This window comes from Stigmatopora nigra, chromosome 10, assembly GCF_051989575.1.
Source record: "Stigmatopora nigra isolate UIUO_SnigA chromosome 10, RoL_Snig_1.1, whole genome shotgun sequence".
NCBI classification, from domain to species: domain Eukaryota; kingdom Metazoa; phylum Chordata; class Actinopteri; order Syngnathiformes; family Syngnathidae; genus Stigmatopora; species Stigmatopora nigra.
The window spans coordinates 7,335,062-7,347,906 of NC_135517.1; the positions used below are offsets into that span (position 1 = coordinate 7,335,062).

Genomic DNA, 12,845 nt, shown 5'->3' on the forward strand with positions numbered 1-12,845 from the left:
TTAGAGCATCCAGTCAGCCTGCTATGAATGTATTTGGAATGTGGGAGGAAATTAGAGCACCCTCCTGGATTTGAACCCAGGACTGCAGGGCCGACACACTAACCACTCGCCCCACCGGGCCACCCTCATAAAGTTTCTTCTGCTGTAAAACCAAAGTCAAGTGCCACTGGGTGAGTCATGTTTTGTTGGGTTTTGATTGGTTGGGTGTGATTTTTCATGAGTGTGACCTGCTGTGTTTTTCTTGTCACTTCTTCCCTTGTGTGTCCCAGGTGTTTATCATTGTCATCAACCCCTGCCTGATTTTCTGTGTTTGTTATGTCAGCCTACGTCAATGCACAAGTCCCTCGTATTCGTACTCTCAAGGTAAGTTTGTATTTTTGTAACATGTATTTCCAGTTTTAATGTTTGTGAGATTATTTGGGAATATATATATATATTTTTTTAGCTTAAAACCTTTAAGTTGTGCACCAGCACTTCCCTCTCAATGCCAGCTTCCAGTTCCTGGGTTCCACTCCACCCTGCAGTCAAGGCTGATCGTAACGGGGTGTTTATTTGAACTATTTTTAGCCCATAAAAATCTTGATCAATATTTGGAAGTTAAATTAACATCTTGAATCCAGTAATGAGTATAAAGTGTTACTTTGACTGTTACTAGACACGACTCCTAACAGGTTGCCACAAAATTTACATAAAAAAGAAAATGAATTTCCCAAGTAGGTGATGAGAGAAATTTAATTTAATCAAATCTAAAATCTCAAGATTGTAATTTTGCCTGTGTAGATATGACGTTCTTTGTGACAGTAGACATGGAATTGACAAGCTTGCACAGAAAGAATAATCAAAATGGTCTTTATTGTAAGGACTGGTCAGAAAATATCACATTTCCAAACATCTACAAATACACAACAATCTTAGTTATAAAAGTCCAAAAATAAGTTAGCAAAAAATCAAACAAATCAAAAAAAGAATAGAAAATAAACTGTCAAAACCACTCTGTAGAAAAAGGGAACGTATTTACATCGCTAGCATCCGTAACCAGTTCAAAATTAAGCAGATGTTGGTCAAAATTGCCATGGTACATGTTGGCCCCACAAACTCATGGTTCTTTGTCTGCATAAAAACACACTCAAAACAAGAATGAAAGAGAAGGGAAAGGTTTCGAAAGGAGGAAAGCTTAAATTAAGTAAGGAGGAAAAACTAGGCCTTTTCAACTGCAAGCTTTTGACTGACTCTCCGAACTGTGCCTTAAGGCGGGGAATAAAGGTCAAAGGCGGAATTCGTTCTGTGTCGCGGACCCCATTAAAATATAAGTTACCGTCAAGTTGAATTGTGATTTAAATAGGAAATAACAGCCTGTTTTTCTGATTGTCTCGCTTCATTGTGTCTAAGGCGCCGTGTCCTCTTTTTCTATCTCTGGGGTCCGCTCAGTGGAAGTTCTCATTTGGGAATGTCCACCGAAAAGCTCACTGCCCCGTTTGTTGCGGCCATGCCCTCCACAATGGACGTCAGGGTCTGCTCGGGAGAATCGGCGGCGCTCAGGAGCTCTGTAGAGAGTCGCACATCCGGTGAGTGAACATTCATTCATCTGGGCTGTTATAAGTCTAAAATTCAGGAAACTCCGAGTGGAGAACCCCCATAAAGCTCCCTTCTAAATTCAGTTAAGCCAGTTTTCTGCCAGTGTGTGTGTGTTGGTGTGAAGTGGCCTCACCCTCACTGTTGTAGCTTTGCGTGCACTGATCCGGCGTGCTGCTCCACTCGGGGCTACTGCAGCAGGTGCTGCCCGAACTAGGCTCGCTTGACGACGACACCTGTTGCCATGGAGACGCAGACAAGCAGAAGTCGCTGTCAGTCACAGTGTTATGACACAAAAAGACCGTAGCCACACACACACGCACAGGAGACCCCACACATTGCCAAATTAACTTTTGGATGACTAGAACGGAGGTATTGAAATGGAATTGACATTGATTTAAAGTGGTTGTTAATCCAGATTTCAACAGTTTCTCTCATTACATAAACAGCCAGGTCATAATTTTTAGCTGGAATCTTAACCCCTTCCTCGAACACTCACTCTGGGCTGGTTCTGTCCGGTCCGGTAGAGTCCCATCTCGTTGTCTTGTTGATTGAAGGACGATACCAGGGCCTGTAACCTTTCAATGTACTGGATTGCGCTCCTTAAGATCTCCACCTTGGGCAGCCTCTGGTTGGGGTTCATTAGGGTGCTCCTCTTCAGGGCATCGAAAGCCTCGTTGACCTTCTTCAGGCGTCTCTTTTCCCTGAGCGTGGCCGCTCGCCGACGGTCCATAGTCACCGTCTTTCGTTTGCAGAGTTTGCAAGCCCACGGCAAGCACTGCCCCGGGCAGTGGGGCTCGGAGTGGGGCGACAAGCTGGACGGCGAGGGTTTATCCTCCGGCTGAACGGCCGCGACGCCCCCTGAAAGAGTCCCGCAAAAGCCCACCATGGAGGTCTTGTCCTGGTAGCCAGTTTGGTCATACGCCCCGGGCAGACGAGTTGGGAAGAAGTTTTCGCCACCTTCATAAAAGCGTTGGTCTGGGAAGAAGTAAGGGTTGGTCTCAAAAAGCTCCATATTGAAGTGTATGTTTGATCCCTGGAGCTAGCAAGCGTGGTGGTCAAGTCCTGTGCCTGGAACTGTTTGGTGGAGTGTAGGCGTGTGTGCGTGCGTTCGTGCGCGCCTTCCTTCAGCCTTGGCCTGTGTTGTGATGACTGGAAGACGTGTGGGGAACAACTGGTGTGGAGCAACTGTAAGCTGGCATTTAAACCCCTCTGCCCTGCTGCAGGATCACCGGGTTAAATTTAGCACGAGCCCCCAGAAACCTGACACGACATTTAGCTGTTGCTGCACATCTACGCTTCATATCTCAGCCGGGCCCTGATCTCTGGAGCTTTCTCGGCCCGTGTGCGCGTGTCAGGTGGGGGCCGTTTCGCTCGCGTTGTCTCGGGAGCCTAGCGTATGATCGAGTTGCCGGGGAAATGGGAAAGATAACCGAGCATCAAAGATGCCCGTCTTAATGAGCTAATCCCCGCCTCACGTCTCCATCCATGACATTATACGCCAAAGTCCTCCACAATGGAGCCACCCGCTTGGGTACGGACAGCCTGACGGCAGCTGTCACTTATTCCAATGACACGCAATGACAAAAAGTTGTTTGACTCAAATGAAATGAGGCCATGATATGCTGTTTACGTGAACTAGGTCGGTCGTAGGTAGATTAATCCTTCATTTTTTTTCCATGACGTCACAATGATTGCCCTCGTAGGCACGTTATATATCATTTCAAAATGTCTATTTAAAAAAAATTGACAACAGAATAATTTCTGGTGGCTGAAAAATAATGACTATGGGCTAATGAAGTGAAACATTAAAAAAAACATGTTGCAATGGTCAATAGTCCTTCAGAGAAGATGTCAAGAATGCTAACTTTGTAATTAATAGCCATTTCAGAAAAGGTCATGATTGGGATATGGATGGCATCTCTTTGAGGTTTATATAAAACTCTTTGCCAACAAATAAGTCGCAAGTCCCTCAGCAATTTCCATAAATGTCGACATTTCCAAGATCTCAATTTTTTAATGACCTTACCTCTTTAATTTAAATTAAGTCTCTATATACTATTTACTCTGGAATCAGGGTCTACTGAAGTGACCACTGTCCTTGAAAGGGTTAAGAGTGCTATTGTAAGCAAAACTACCATAAAAAAAAGCTGAAAGTATTTTAACACAGCTCTTACGATTACGCTGTGTAAAATTCCAGTCATCTAAAATTAATGGAAAAAAAGACTGACCTTGAAAAGACAAACAGACTGATCTCTCAAATCTCCTCAAATTTGAAGAAGAAGAAAAAAGATCCAATTCTAATCAGATTTCAAATGTCCTCGTAATTTTGGAAACATTGTTAAAGGATAACAAGAATAGCCGGAAATGTCCTTTTTCTATTTTTGACCCAAGTGTCATGTTCCACTGAAATAGCTCACATGGAAGGTTTGCTTAAAGGCATTAACTAAAGCTTCACATTCTGCCTGCCTTTGGTATGTAGGAAAGGGACATTTAAAATTAAAAAAAAAAGTTAAACTACATTTTTTTAAGTATTTGGGTCCCTCTTTTTAGCATGATGATGTAGTGACCTTGCGAAAAGCAGACAAGCATGTGCAGGAACAGACAGAGCTCAACGTAGCGTTGTCACCGGCTCTTTTTACTCTGAGAAGAGTGATGAAATAAACATGCAGAGGTGGAAATGTTCTGCCTTGTACTGACCTCCCCCTGCCAGTTGTTGCCAAAGCATGGAGTGTTAATCTTCCCAGGATATGTCTCACCTACCACTGGCGGAGAGACACGGTCAAAGTTGCATCCCTTTGCTAAAGAGAATAAGTGGACTGATTGATTATTGTCAGTCATAACACTGCCTTGTCTGTTTAGGGGTGCAAGATGAAGTAAAAATCATATTTTAACTTTATTTTTGTTGCTTATTTTAGTTTCAATGACTTTCTATGTTTAAAAAATGTTTTTCAAAGAGCCATCAATACATATGATGACTAAGCCTAAAAGTTGGCGAGCACAGTTAAGGTCATTGTAGTCCATTGATTAAAGATGAAAGATATTTAAGATTCCCTTGCTTTAACTCTCAAGACAGTTTGAATTATGTCCTTATAAGTACAGTAAGTACAGTTACTAGTACTTGTGTACTACATACTTGTACTACTACACTTACAATAAATATCAAGGGCTTACATGTGCTATTCATTGAATTTTATGATGCAGAGCAATCAATTGTATTGGTTAAAACCATTGGCGTCAGAGGTCAATTCAAGTCTGCGGTATAAAATGACGGGCAGCGTTTGAGTTTTCTTTTCTAGTGCGTCGTGTTCTGGTGTGGTTCAGGCTCGAGGCAGAGCTGCAGTGGCCTGTCAGGTTAATCGGTGATGGATGGTCACTGATGGTGGAGGGAGTACAAAGACGCCTGTGTTGGTCCGGGTGTCCGACAGGAGTCTCAGTCACTCATGAGTCTCACATCCGAGCCCATTGTCAGCGCAACTAGGGACGTGTGTGTGTTTGTGTGTTTGTGCGTGCTTGGGTGCGTGTGTGTGTTTGTGTGTGTATGGGGTGCACGCACATAAGTGTGTGTGTCAGGTCAACACACTGCCTGTTGCAGGGATAAATCCCTCCTCAGCAATTTTCAAGTGAACACTTGACATGTAATAAAACAGAGCAGTGTGCTGGGATGGTGTTTACTTACTGTTTACTTTGTTCGCAGGAAATGGATCCCACTGTCAAATTAAAGTTTTCTCTATAATTACTGAGGTATAGTCTGACATTGAAGGTTACTTATTAATCAGCGCAATAATTTATAAACCATGATTCTAAACTTGAAACATCCGTCCATGGACTGAGTTTTTCAATTTTTCAGAAGAAAAATACATGAGCTCATTGTTCATTTTGTTTCTTGAACTCATGCGTATCCCAAATAAACTTTCATCGATGAATGGAAATGACATTAATTCCTTCCAGACTCTCAAAAAAAAAAGATCTAATTATATTGTGTGTGTATGGATGATTTAAAAGGTTGTATTTGGTTCCCTGTGTTTTATACATACTATGAATTTATTCTTTATTTTCAAGTGGCTTGAAGTTTAAGGTAATTGAATTGACACAGCAGCTAATATACATTGTTTATATTTCAAGCGTACATTTGAAAAGTAAATAAAAAAAATAGACAAACAAACCAAAAAAGTTATTATATACTACTCATAGCTCAAACGTTTGCACTCTTATCTCAAGGCACCATATAACAGTCAGGGTTAGCAGGGATTGCCCTATTACTGGCAACACTGTTCCACTTCTTCTTGGTGACAAGAAGCAGCATATTTTTGGACAGCTGAGCTGGAGGGAGGAAGGGGGAGGAAGAGGAGAGAATTAGTTGTCCCCATCAACCCTGATGCCCCCCCGCTCCACTAACCCCTATCCCCAGGTTAGCCTCAAGAACATCGCTGACCTGCATGCCTGCCATTTGAGCATGGTCAGGAAATCTCAGACACGCAATTGTAGAATACGATAACAAAACGGAGAGTGCTGATTAACGTTGGATAAAGTAGCATCTTCATGGCCTGGACTTGAATAGAAAAGAAGAGAGTCCTGTTTTGTTTTTGTTTTTTAAGTACAACGCTAGACAAAATGAATTAACTTCAATCCGGATGATAGGAAACTGTCTTTTAATATGTTTGGATTGTCAAATTAGAAAGAATTGTTTCGTTTTTTTTCACCTTCAACGTAATGGACATTGCTCTGTTCCTTCAAACCTGTGTGCCTTGTCCACTTGGAGGCAGTAGAATTCAGATACTAGAAATGATCACCATTCTACAGTTTTACGAGTGACACAGCTACATTAATCATTCTTCACTGGGGATAAAGAATATACACATGTAATGATCATTATATTTCAACTTGTTTGCCCGCTGTTTCAGGCTACTGCCACTGAGTGACTGCCACTAAGTTTATGCCTACGAGTAAAAGCAGAAAATCTTAACTTACTAGGTTACATACTCTAACACCATTCTGATTTTTTTTTCTGAAGGTCACAAGGACTTGATGAGACAGACAAAATCGATGACGATTCCTCACCGCTCTCGTATTGAGTAACTGGCCCTTACATAAGCTGTCTCATTTGACTGATGTCGAAAGAAGACCCGGTACTACCATGTCTCATTTAATCACAGGGAGAATAGCCTCATTCATTCCCTTTTGGAAAGAAGTGGCCCACCTGTGTTTTCACAGGGCTCCGGAGGCCCCGGAGAAAGCTTTGGAAGTCGGGAAGGAAACAGTAGTTGTTTAGCCCGACCGTGCCGCTGCTCACTGGTGCTTTTATCGCACAGTAATCCCGACAACAAACAGAATGGGCGGCATGTGCGTGTGCAGCTGTCGCCGTCTTAGTGCAAGTGGTGTCAGGTTAAGTCACAGGAATGGACGCCGGACCATCCGCTGCCCTTCCCTTCTCTGGCATGCCACTCGCTGCCAGGCGTCCGCACATAGGAAGTAAACATATATACAAACATAAACACTTACACGCGCAAGCATTCATAACCCACTTCCCACAAACATGCTTTGGAGCTCAGGCATAACACAAAATAACAGCCTGAGACTCAACGCTTTGGTGTAATCATCATCATAGCCATCAATGGGAAATAATTTAAGAGTTCATTTGAAAAGGAAATAAGAGTTGCCTGTCACTCTTATGAAATGCTGTTCTCCAACTATACCTCCCTTAATATTTTTTTAAGTCATTATAAACATACAGTGCACTCATCTGTTTCAGTTTTTTTAAACAAAGAGTAAAGTATCCTCTAATTTAGAGGCAAAGTAAAACAAAAATAGATTTGTCAAGTAATATTTCCACTCATTTTTTTCATTAAGGATATATATTTCAATAGCTCTTGTTTCTGGTGTGAAATTTAAGGTTACATTTCCACCAGGCTGGAGCAATTTGGGGGCCACACATACAGAATATATTGTATACATAGTTCAAAAGGGGTTCCCACAAAACTATTTGGCCCATTGGCATAATGCGACTGCTGCCCAGTTTTTATTGAACAGAAGCATCTTATAAAATTCTCATTTTATGTATATACAAAAGAACGCACAATCCTGATTGAGATGGAAACATTCTATAAAAATGTTTTTTTTTTAAATGTAGCAAATGGGCCATTTATGTGTTTACATATTGTTGAAAAGAATAGATCACACTTCCGAAAAGAGCTGTCTATATAAAGGCACAGAATTAGTCAACGCAACCAGTACTTTCCCTCCAGGAAGTTTATGGGGTTCAAGCGAGAATGTGCAGAGTTATTCTGGGATGCTGAAACGGAGGTAGTGTCGCTATGGAATGGAAATCGGCCCCCCTCTCTCCCGCTCCCCGGGGGGTGCCATTCTGCTGATTGCAAAGTGTACCCAATGCCAAGTCACCATTGTTGCGTGCCATTCTTCTTGGAATGCCGAGTGACGCGTTTGACGGCATGGAAGAATCAGTCAGAACGACGTGTTGTAACTGTGGTGGGCATTGTGATGTCTGGCGGATGAGTCGCGTTGATAGGGAGTCGTGATGAGGGCAGTGACATCGCCCCCACAAGGTGTTTTTTGGTCTTCCTGCACTTTTTCTTTTCTAAGTGGAGCACAGTACAATTGTTTCTATGAAATGCGGAGGCTGTCAGTTGAAGACTTAAAAAAATGTCTAATTTAGAGGTGCATCCAAATGTTAAGCATCACTGTTTAAATGATTTGGATGTCTATTGTTGTCAGTGCAATGGGTTAATGCAATATTGATGAATAGCATTCCTTCATTTTTTTGACATTTTTTAACTTAACTGTCCTTTTTTTACATTGTTATTAAATAGATGAAATGAAAAATATCAAGAGATGATTCGTTTTATTCGTTTTTTTGGGTGGTTTTCTAAAAATGTTATTTTGTGTGGTTTTTTTTATCATTATTTATCAACTGTAGTGTTATTAGAAGGCATAATCCATGTACAATATTTCTGTTTTGATTTATTTTAATTTCTCATCAGATCTCTTTCTGAACTGCCTTATCCTCATTAGAGTCATGGGAGGTACTGGAGCCCATCCCAGCTGATTCCAGGCCAGAGGCAGGGGACACCATGGATTGATGGCCGTGACCTGGATTTGAACCCAGGACCCCAGAGCTGTGAGACCGACATATTAACCACTCATTCCAACACGCTGCTTTAGCTAAGGTATTTATCATATTTATCAAGAAAACTAGTAAATGTATACATGTACATGTATACATGTATTTATGTGTGCATACATGTAAATGTATAATGTATTTATGTGTGTATACATGTAAATGTATACATGTATTTATGTGTGTATACATGTAAATGTATACATGTATTTATGTGTGTATACATGTAAATGTATACATGTATTTATGTGTGTATACATGTAAATCTATACAAGTATTTATGTGTGTATACATGTAAATGTATACATTTAATTAAATTAACTTGAACATGTTAGATTTTTACAGCCATCAGACCAAACTTAATCAGTTTCTCCTCATAATGTCAATTGATCATTTTCACTCACCATAAAAGATTCATTTGGAGGGATTCCACTGTAAGCGCAAATAGCTATAGTTTGGCAATAGAAAGGTTCTTTTGAAGGGCGACGAGCCCAAGGAGGAGAAAACTGCGTAAGCAAAGAAATTAAAAGACACAGGTGCTGCACACCCGTCGCAAAGGGGAGGACACAAGACAGCTGGCCTGTCATACAATGACTTATTCTTTGGCTAGGGTGGTGGCCCAGTGGGTAAGTCATCACTTTGCCAACTCTTTGGTCCCTGGTTCAATTCCCAATGCAGGCAAAGATTTTCCCAGAATTGTTCAAATAAAAGAATAAGTATTAATGTCTAAGTGTTTAACTGAATAAGTATTCAGTGGTGGATGAATCAATTTGTCCAAAAACTGACTAAGTGTTTCACCCCATTTCCTTGGATAAAACTATAAGTACTACTGTTTTCACTTACAGGTTGGTGGCCCAGTGGCTAAGTCATCAGTCTACCACCGGTGTGGTCCTGGGTTCAATTCCCAGAGCCGGCAAAGATTTTCCAAATATTCAGTTAAAGGAATAAGTTAAAATGCCTAAGTGTTTAACTTAATAAGTCTTCAATGGTGGATGAAGCATTTTGTCCAAAAAATGACTAAGTGTTTAACCCCATTTCCTTGGATAAAACGTTTCAACACCTATGCCGAAGGCAGTTCGGAATATAACCTTTTACATACACACACACACACACACTGACTAATGCACGTTATTATGAAAACAATTTCTATTTTGTGTTTTTCTATGTTTAATGGGCGTGGCCGAGGTGAGAGTTCAAATAGTCGATGTCATCCAGCAAAATGGCGATTGAGACTGCACGGGCGTGTACTGCAGAGCTGCTCAGAGCTGCTCAGAGCTGACGATTTGACGAAGAATGGCTGACAAACTTCTCTCAAGACGTTGCTGCACATGTTGTATGTCGTCGTTTGGGGATTTCGAAGCCCCGGTTCTCATCTTAAGAGTGATCGGTGACGGTAGCATGCTCCGTTAGCGTGATGCAGCCATGACGGCAAAATGTTTGCAAACAAATTGGCTGCATTGCGTTACCGATCGCTCTTTGTTTTAAAACTAATCATTCCTTTGTGTGTTTCAGTCCCTCAACGAGCACCACCGACTACTGGGAAACATCAAGAATGTGGCCGAAACGACCAGAAAGGATCAACTCGTCGACGCCATAACCAAGTGGGTCATTTTTAAATAGTTCCGATTTTCCCCGTTTAACATTTAAACGTCAGCTTTCAGTATTTAAGGATTTGCGCAATTGGCTCGTTTTTCGTCCAATTTTGAATGAAATCACTAAATGACTTTGCGTTTTTTTAATTGCAAAAATCTGTGGATAAATCACCCACACAAATGCATTAGTGGATGCGAAAGGAATTAACAGTAATCCCTCGATTATCGCGGTCAATGTGGACCGTGATAAATGGAAAAACCGCAAAGTAGGGTCAACCCAATTGAATTTAATTTAAAAAATACTATAGTGGCAAGTGGGGTAGCTTCCGCTTGAGTTTCAGTGTGGCTTTTCACATTTTTCTGATTTTAAAAAAGTAATATGCCATGTAGTGGCACTAGGCACTTAAATAAATAATATAATTTTAGCCCCTTAGCTTTCTTTAAGACCTCAAGGTTAAACAGTAATCCCTCGATTATCGTGGTTAATGTAGAAAAGACATGGCTGCTATAAAGGAAAAATTTAAATTAGGGTCATCCCTATTGAATTTAATTTAAAAAAACATACTATAGTGGCAAGTGAAGAGTAGCTTCTGCTTGAGTTTCAATGTGGCTTTTCACATTTTTCTGAATTTAAAAAAGTAGTCTGCCATGCACTGAGCACTTAAATAAATTATATAATTTTAGCCCCTTAACTTTTTCAAAGACCTCTAGGCTAAACGGTAATCCCTTAATTATCATGGTTAATGTAGACCAGACATGTTGCGATAAAGGAAAAATTTAAGGTAGGTTTATGCATATTGAATTTAATTTTTAAAATAAATACTATAATGGCAAATAGAGAAGTAGCTTTTGCTTGAGTTTCAATGTGGCTTTTCACATTTTTCTGAATTTAAATAAATAATCTGCCATGTAGTGGAACCGCTAATATTTGATGGATTAAAACAATCATGTACTTTTACCCCATTCACTTTCAGTTTTAAATGTGGTTTTGACAAAATATAAGTGAGGGATTTATTCAACCATAGTGCAGGGGTCATTTTTGACTTGTATATGGTAAAATAACTTTTTTTCTTGGTGTAAGAAGAGAAAAACAAGCATTTTAAGAATGAATAGATTTTAAATGATTGACTGAAAAACTCAAGGCATTCAAGTATTTAGCCCCAAATGTTTTATTTTTTTCAAAATGAAAGATTTCCCCAATTCTGGTAAAACCTTCCTTGCGAATGTATTTTTACAAAAATGCATAGATTGATTCTGGTGTAACATCCAGCACTGATCTATGCATTTTTTCAAGATAAAAGTTGAGACCTTGCAAATGTTTTTTTTTTTTTTTACTTAACTTTGTATATTGACCCTTTTTTTTTGTTTCCAGAATTCCACCCAAGTCGAGATGGACTACACCACTCCCTGATTCTGGTAAAATCTCACTTGCAAATGGTTAAGTTAAAAAACATTTGCAAGGTCTTGCCTTTTATTTTGAAAAAAAATTGTAGATTAATTCTGGTGTAACATCCAGCACTGATCTATGCATTTTTTTCAAGATAAAAGGTAAGCCCTTGTGAATATATTTTTTACTCAACCATTTGCAAGGTCTTGCCTTTTATTTTGAAAAAAATGCATAGACTGGTGTTGGTGTAATAGCCAGCACTGATCTATGCATTTTTCAAAATAAAAGTTGTCCTAAACTTCATGTATTGACCCCTTCTTGTTTTACAGAATTCCACCATTGAACAGATAGTCTCAGATGCCTTAATTTTTTCTCTGCTGGATCGTGAACCAGTGACATTTTTCAAAATAAAAGGTAAGCCCTTCTCATTGGTTTTTGAACAAACTGTACTAACCCCCCCTTTTTCAATTTTCGAATCTTCTCCACCAGGGGGTGGAGAAGATTCGATTTTTTACGATGCTGGACCACCAACGGGAACCAATCTACAAACTTTTTCAAAATAAAAGCTGGAGCTTTTATTTTCTGGATTTCCTGCTGGTGACAGGAGGAACTACTTCATTTTTTCAAAATAAAAGGTGAGTCCTTCTCATTGTTTTTTGAACTAACTGTGTACAAACCCCCCTTTTTCAATTTTCGAATCTTCTCCACCAGAGGGTGGAGAAGATTCGATTTTTTACGATGCTGGACCACCAACGGGAACCAATCTACAAACTTTTTCAAAATAAAAGCTGGAGCTTTTATTTCCTGGATTTCCTGCTGGTGACTGGAGGAATTACTTTATTTTGTTCAAGTTTTTCAAAATAAAAGCTTTTAAATGTATGCATGTGTTTTGTCTTTAACAAAAGATGCAAGTCACAATCAAAGTTAAAATATTTTATTTACAAATAAACATTTTAGATTTGGAAAAAACACTTAGAAAATTAAATAAAAAAAAGGGCAATAAACACTTAGAAAAAAAAAAGAACAAAAAAAAGGGCAATAAAAACTTAGAAAAAAATGAACAAAAAAAGGGCAATAAATACTTAGAAAAAAATGAACAAAAAAAAGGGCAATAAACACTTAGAATATTTTTTTTAAAAATGCTGGGGGAATTAACACA

General features: G+C 39.7%; 1 protein-coding gene and 1 long non-coding RNA gene across 2 annotated transcripts; one reads left to right on the forward strand and one right to left on the reverse strand.

Moving 5' to 3' along the window:
- Positions 1-832: 832 nt before the first annotated feature.
- On the reverse strand, positions 833-2,676 carry myog (myogenin). The gene is made up of 3 exons (XM_077725807.1): positions 2,072-2,676; positions 1,709-1,808; positions 833-1,544 (listed from the first exon to the last, which is right to left on the reverse strand). Exons 1-3 carry the CDS (start codon positions 2,585-2,587, stop codon positions 1,438-1,440), a joined length of 723 nt encoding a protein of 240 aa, XP_077581933.1. The 5' UTR covers positions 2,588-2,676; the 3' UTR covers positions 833-1,437.
- Positions 2,677-12,137: 9,461 nt separating this feature from the next.
- LOC144203568 (uncharacterized) lies at positions 12,138-12,565 on the forward strand. Its single transcript, XR_013327715.1, has 2 exons — positions 12,138-12,321; positions 12,398-12,565. It is a non-coding gene; the product is annotated as an uncharacterized LOC144203568 (long non-coding RNA).
- Positions 12,566-12,845: the final 280 nt, after the last annotated feature.